The sequence below is a fragment of the Neofelis nebulosa genome, chromosome X (assembly GCF_028018385.1).
Source record: "Neofelis nebulosa isolate mNeoNeb1 chromosome X, mNeoNeb1.pri, whole genome shotgun sequence".
Classification (NCBI taxonomy): domain Eukaryota; kingdom Metazoa; phylum Chordata; class Mammalia; order Carnivora; family Felidae; genus Neofelis; species Neofelis nebulosa.
Genome location: NC_080800.1, coordinates 122,577,915 through 122,584,587, shown reverse-complemented (window position 1 = coordinate 122,584,587; position 6,673 = coordinate 122,577,915). Strand labels below are relative to the sequence as shown.

General features: G+C 51.3%; 1 protein-coding gene across 1 annotated transcript; it reads right to left on the bottom strand.

Moving 5' to 3' along the window:
• Positions 1 to 5,311: 5,311 nt before the first annotated feature.
• LOC131502747 (uncharacterized protein CXorf51A-like) lies at positions 5,312 to 5,962 on the bottom strand. The gene is made up of 2 exons (XM_058713708.1): positions 5,812 to 5,962; positions 5,312 to 5,640 (listed from the first exon to the last, which is right to left on the bottom strand). The coding sequence occupies exons 1-2, from the start codon at positions 5,941 to 5,943 to the stop codon at positions 5,431 to 5,433; spliced, it is 342 nt and encodes a 113-aa protein (XP_058569691.1). The 5' UTR covers positions 5,944 to 5,962; the 3' UTR covers positions 5,312 to 5,430.
• Between the last annotated feature and the right edge of the window lie 711 nt (positions 5,963 to 6,673).

The following is a 6,673-nucleotide window of genomic DNA, read 5'->3' as shown; positions in this document are numbered from 1 at the left end:
AGCAAACAGACACGGCAAAGTGAGAAACTGTCAGAACTGAGATTTGAACCGAGGCCGTCTAGCTCCAAAGTCCTACTCTTGACCACAATACTATGCTACCCCCAGGAAGCATCTGGACTATTTATTTGCTCTGGGGTTAAGGCCTGCTTTCCACACTGAGCCCTCTGCATTAATGCAGAGGCCCCTCAAAGACGCATGGTTTCACAAGTTGGGAAACACTGGTCTAGCACCCAGGCCAATGGGTCTCTTTCTCCCATGTGCCTGTGGCCATCTTTCTCCCCCTCTGTGTGTGGGATCAACAAGCACGTGCAGGGGGCAGAACCATCATGGATCACAGATGAGTGTCCTCAGTCAAGTCCAGTTTGAAGTCAGCAGAATTGGCAGCCCGGAGGCCCCCCAGTGACATCCGAAACTCTGGCCTCGCGCTTGATCCCCGGTCTCCTCTCTTGCCAGGGCCTCTCCTCCTGGTCCGTGGGGATCCACGTTGCGCTTGAGCTGCGTTTGAAGGCACAGGTGGTTCAAGTGGCCTTTCAGGGTAACACTAGACACCCAATCTTAGCTGTGTCATCTGAGACGGAAAATGGGTGAAGGTGCCAGGGTAGTAGGATGTGTCAGCTACTTGCAGCTCCTCGGTAAATAAAGGGTTATCTTTTTTTAAACGTGTATTTCTTTTGAGAGTGGGAGAGGTGTGTGTGCGAGTGGGGGAGGGGCGGAGAGAGAGAGAGAGAGAGAGAGAGGGAGAGAGAGAGACAGAATCCCAAGCAGGCTCCACACCCAGTGCAGAGCCCGACACGGGGCTCAATCTCAGGAGCTGTGAGATCACGACTTGAGCCAAAATCAAGAGTCAAATGCATAACAGACTGAGCCACCCAGGCGCCCCAAGGGTTATCTTCTTTTTCTTGTGCTAGAACAAACAGGAAAGTCACCCTCTTCACACATTTGTTAAGTGCGCAATCGAGTATTGTTAGCGGTCGGCACAATGCTGTACAGCGTGGCTGAAACTATATCCTTTGCCCAGAAGTGCCTATTTCCTCTCCCCGCTCCCTCTCCCTACAACTCCTCGCAACCACCATTCTCTTTGCTTCTATGAATTTGACTATCTTAGATCCCCTCGTGCGAGTGGAATCGTGCAGGATTTGTCCTTCTGTGGCCGGCTTGTGTCACTTCTCATCATGTCCTCCGGGTTCATCCGTGCTGTCACGTACAGCAGGATTTCCTTCTTTTTTATGGCTGCATAATATGCCACTGTATGGACAGACCATGCATTCGTTCTTGTCCACGCGTCGGCCGTTTCCACCTCTTGGCTGGTGTGAACGATGCAGCAACGGACACGGGAGTGTGGTCATCTCTTGGAGATCTCGGCTTCAACTCTTCTGAACAGATACCCAGTAGTGGAATCCATTCTTAATTTTCAGGGGAACCGTCACACTGTTTGCCATAATGGCTCTTACAAGTCACATTCTCAGCAACTGCGTACAAGGGTTCCAATGTCCCCACACCCTTGCCACAACTTGGTTTCTGGGTTTTGTATTTGTCAGTGTTTCTCTTGATAATGACCTAACAGGTGTGACATGGGTCATCTTTGTTTGTCTCTCGCATGTTGCAGGAATGCAGCCAGATCCTTAAAAGCAAGAGAAACGAAGCACCAGTGTGAATACCGAACGATTTGAAGACTTTGTCTCTGGAAGGGATTTCTGTTTGTTCTTCTGCCTTTTCAGTGTGGGCCATATGTGTCGTAAGAGGAAACGTGTTGACTTATTCCTGATTAGAATCTGTTGCACTCCAGAGATCCCTGTGCTCAGGGCAACTGGTCTCTCCAATGACAGAAAGCAGGCATGGGGGTTGGGGACAGCTACTGGGCCAGCCTGCGTCAGAGACCGTTGTGTGATTACCGGTATTGGGTGGTCTTTTCAATCCCATGGGCCTGCTCCGATGGCTGAGCAACGGTGACATCAGTGGTTCACAAAGCAGGTGACTGACGAGTCCTATCATGGGGGCCTTTGCCGGCAGCCAAAGTGAGCTCCTACATTCTTTCGTGTGGCAGGTCGGCCAGTGCTACACTGGCACAGCATGCTTAGACCCCAGTGCCCTGTGTGTAAGCCTCTGTGATCGTATGTCATAGATAGACTAGCAAGGCTGAGTCATCTAGGGCTCCCAGGACTGCTGACACAGGTCCAAAGTGAAACGCCTGCCACAGTACTATCCCACCACTGCCAAGCCCGCTGTCCCCATGCTTCAGCTATGAACACTCGGACTCCCTCCAAATTTCAGAAGTTCCCGCTCAACCCATTGAAGGAAAAGCTGAAACGCAAGCCGACGCTTTGGAGCGGTTGTGCCAGGGGCCACTTGAGAGGTAGAACCCTCAGGCTCACCCCCCTCCTCCTTGGAAGAAGCTTAGCGGAGGAGGCAGTGCAGAGAGAAACTCCTCCAGAGTAAATTCCTGGCAGGTGCAAAACACCCGTTTCTGTAGCTGGGTCACTTTCAGCTTGGAGCGACTATGAAAGAAAGAGATAATACAGCTTATGTTCTACAGGGCAGGCAAGAGCTCTGATGTGCAGCTAGCAAGTTAGAAAAGGAAGGCATGAAAGGAGCCGCTTGTGGTGCCCTGAACGTACGATCCTCCAGAATGTGTGGTCATCGGCGTTTGAAATCGGCCTTGTCAGATCTCTGCGGCTGTGGAGACAGATGGAGAGAAAACGGGCTTTCGGGAAAGGACAAAGCGCTTTCATTTGGCTTCAACTAGACACAGGCAAGACAAGCGAGGTTTCACCCGGAGCCCCCCACATCCTCTGCTGCTTTTGGACTCTGACCAGCATATTTTGCCCATCGCCTCTTCCCCATGTTAGAATTCGCCAGCCCTTGGGGCAACGTTTCATCCCCACATTGTTGAATCCTTCACGATTATAAAAAGGTCGTCAGGGCCTTTTGATGTCCTCACAATCTACAAAGACTTTGTCGACCCCTTTCTTCTGACTCAAAAGCAGAGGACACCACAAGCTCCCGCAGGTCATGGCTTCGTTTCAGAACTTCGAAGTCAAGAGTATTCAAAGATCATTATCTGCACTAACATTCCGTCTAGCAGGGCTGCCCTGGGTTTCAAGGTGTGGCTTCAAATGGAAAGTGCAAGAATGGCTTTCAGATGCAGACAGGAGGCCCCAGCAGCTGGGGTCCTGGTTTCACACGCACGCTGCATTTGGGGGTGCCAGCAGGCCAACATGAGGACCTGCTGGGAGGAGCACCCTGAGGGCCACGCACTTGTTTGCTATCCACTTAAGGGCATCTACCTGTGTCTTTATGTCTTGCCCACGTGAAATTGGATGAGAGAGTCAGAGAACTGTTTGCAGCCGAGAGGCAGTACAGCCACAGGACTCACGCCCTCGTGCTTAGAGGTCTGGCACTCACCAGAGAAAATCTGATTCCAGAGGCCCGAGGGTGGGGGCAAAACCAATTACATACTTTGCAGGGCTGAGTGTAAAATGAAAACGCAGGCCCCCGTTCAAAAATTATTACAAATTTCAAGATTCCAAGAGCAGAGCATCAAACCAAGTACGCGGTGCCCTTGTAAACATGGTACCCTGTGCAAACTCACAGACCTGCGCTCATGAAGCTGGCTCTGGCCATAACAAGCTTCCAGCTTCTTTGAGGAGACACCATGTGATCATGTCCTATTATAGCTCCGTAGGTAGAGGGTTGCCCATTTGGCCTTACAGCCCTGAAGGAAAGACACGGTGAGCTTCACTGCCGGCCTTATGCTTCCTAAGACTAGCAGGTTCAGCCAGCCTGAGGTGCTCTCCTGGGCAGGCCACCTTTTGGCTTGGTAGGGCTTCCTGGGTTTCTGTTGAAACACTCACTTCCTGGTGTTCACCAGTTGCTTACTCACCCAGGATGTACCACACTGCTCAAAATTGTAAAAGGCAGAGGGGCACCTTTGTGACACAGTTAAGCAACCTACTCTTGGTTTTGGCTCAGGTCATGATCTCATGGTGTGTGGGTTTGAGCCCCATGTCAGGCTCTGCACTGACAGTCTGCTTGAGATTCTCCCTCCCCCCTGCCCCCGCCTCTCTCTCTCTCTCTCTCTCTCTCTCACTCAAAATAAATAAACTTTAAAAAGTAAAAATAAAGTTTTAAAAGAGAAAGAAAAACACACCATAAAATAAAAGACAACCACCAAACTGGGAAAACACATTGTAATGTAGATCCCTGATTAGGGCTAATATTAGGGCTAAACTTCCTTATATTTAAACATTGGAAAATCATTGGATAAAGGATCCAAAGCCTGACAGAAAACTGTGAAAAAAATATAGACAATTCACAAGAAGGATATAGAGCTGGCCTTTGACCATATTAATCTTTATTTTTGAGAGTGAGAGAGAGTTCAAGCGGGGGAGAGACAGAGAGGGAGACACAGAAGCAGGAGATACGAAGAAGGCCCCAGGCCTTCTTGAGTTGTCAGCACAAAGCCTGACGTGGGGCTAGAACTCATGAACCATGAGATCATGACCCGAGCCAAAGTCAGACGCTCACCCGACTGAGCCAGCCAGGTGCCCTGGCCTTTGACCATATTAACAGCTGTCTATCTTCACTAAGTTAGAAAATACCCACAAAAAACAAAAACAAAACTACCCTGAGAAAGGGAAACCAACCCCAAACTGACACAGATTTTAGAATGAGCTGACAGGGACATTAAAATCGTTAGTATAAACATACGCTATATGTTCAGTTTGGTAGGGTGGTAGAAGGCACAAAATAGACCTGAATTGTACGTGTGTGCGTGTGTGTCTCTGTGTGTGTGTCTCTGTGTCTGTGTGTAATCTTAGGAAGAAAGTGGCCTATTCAATGTTGGGTTTGTGGCCTCCCAAAACACCATTATTTTAGTCCTTTGGGCTTTTTGTAGGGTGAGAAGTTCAGGTTTTTTGAGGGCCTTTTGCGGCAGACAGGACAGGGTGGGGCAAGCCTAGCCATTGTGAGGTAGGCGACCTGCAGTCAGTGACCTCACATGCTGTTTCAGGGACTGACACTGCCACCCCACACATAACACCTCTCCCCAACTAGGTCCACACCTCTGCATGCGCACACACACGCACACAAAGAAATCCGAAGTCTCCTCCTCTTCCGGTCTTCCTCTTCTGTGGGAAGCTCCTCTTCGGTGCTCAGTTCCCACCCGGCCCTTATCCCCACTTTCTGGCCTACCAGACCTTCCGGTCTCACCCCCAAGCCCCCAGGCCCAAGCTCCCTCCCTTGCTCGCCTACCTCTCCCCTTCCTTCCCCACTCCCCACCGTCAGAGAACTCACAGAGACACACAGATTTTTTTAACAGGTCATTTTATTTTCATTGCCACCAATTGTATGCCCCATTTGTGTGAAATTCGATGACTAAACAGCCACCCATTTCTCAGGGGCAAACCTCAAATCTCTGGCCTCACTCTAGAGTTAGTGGCCACCACGCACCTTTGAGGTGCTGGGTTGGTCCCACTGCGAATCATGGGGATTCTGCGCTTTATTCATCCTGCGGTAATGGCCGAACAGGGCAGTCCCTCTACCTTTCTTTACTTTCTTTGAAGAAATGGGAGTCTTCAGCGGGACTTTCTTGGTCACGGTCCCCCGGAGTTGTCTTTTAACCTTTATGGTTGGTTTGGTCACCTGGAAAGACAACAGAGTGTCTGGTCAGGGGAACAGGGTCGGGGGTGGATGGGACAGGGGCTTCGGGAGAACCCCTTGGAAGAGGGGGCGTTTGCCAGGCAAGGGCACAGAGGAGTCTTGTGGGAAGCGACACTAGGGAAGAAGAGCTTGGGTTGGGTGGGGTCGTCTTACCTTGCCGCTGCCTCCGGACTTGGGTTGACGGGGGGTCTTCGCGGGTTTCCTCCTTCTGGGGCCTGATGTCGATTGCTGTGTAGCTGTGCTACAAGCTGGTGGGTTCTGGGCTTTCCTGGATGCCTTAGCCATCTCGAAGACTCCCAGCAGTCTGGCCCAGACCCCTGAGGCGCCCCTATATATACCCCTCCCAGGGCCCTGAGGGACCACACCCTTAAGCTTTGTGTGGTCATCTGGCCACTCCCCCAGCCACTGTGACCTCAGAGGGACCATCCTGACACCTTCGGGGGGGAGGGGGAGCGCAGGGTGGGTGAGGCCAAGATGTTGTGGTGGGAGGAAGGGGCCACTTCTTTCTCACCCCTTAAACAGCCTCCCAAACTGATGTGCTAACCCCCTCATCTCCACCAGTTAGTTGTGTGAGGCCACCTGGCCGGGAGAGGGTGTCTTCTCCATGCCTTTTCTCACAGTAATCTTCTTCAGCGACTCATTGTGCTCTTCCCACCCCCCCCCCCACATCACCTCGATTTGGTATATCTGCCCCCAAACCCCCCGCCAGATAACATGGTGGCATTTAGCTTTACATGGAGATGTTAATCATCCCACTTCCTGACCACAAATGACTCTTACGGGGCCAAGCCCATTCACTCCCTACCTGCCACCAGGAAACTTTGCCATCCCACCTGCTTTTCCCAGTGTCCACGTCGCTCTGTTCCCTTTTCCACTTTCCAGTCTGAAATCACTGCCTTCAGGCCGTCGGACTTCAGCAAACAAACCTGCCCCACTGGGTGTCCCGCTCTTGTTTCCAGTCTGGGGTCCATACTTGCCTTATTAGGGGTACTTCTGGACTTGGGTGCTAACCCCA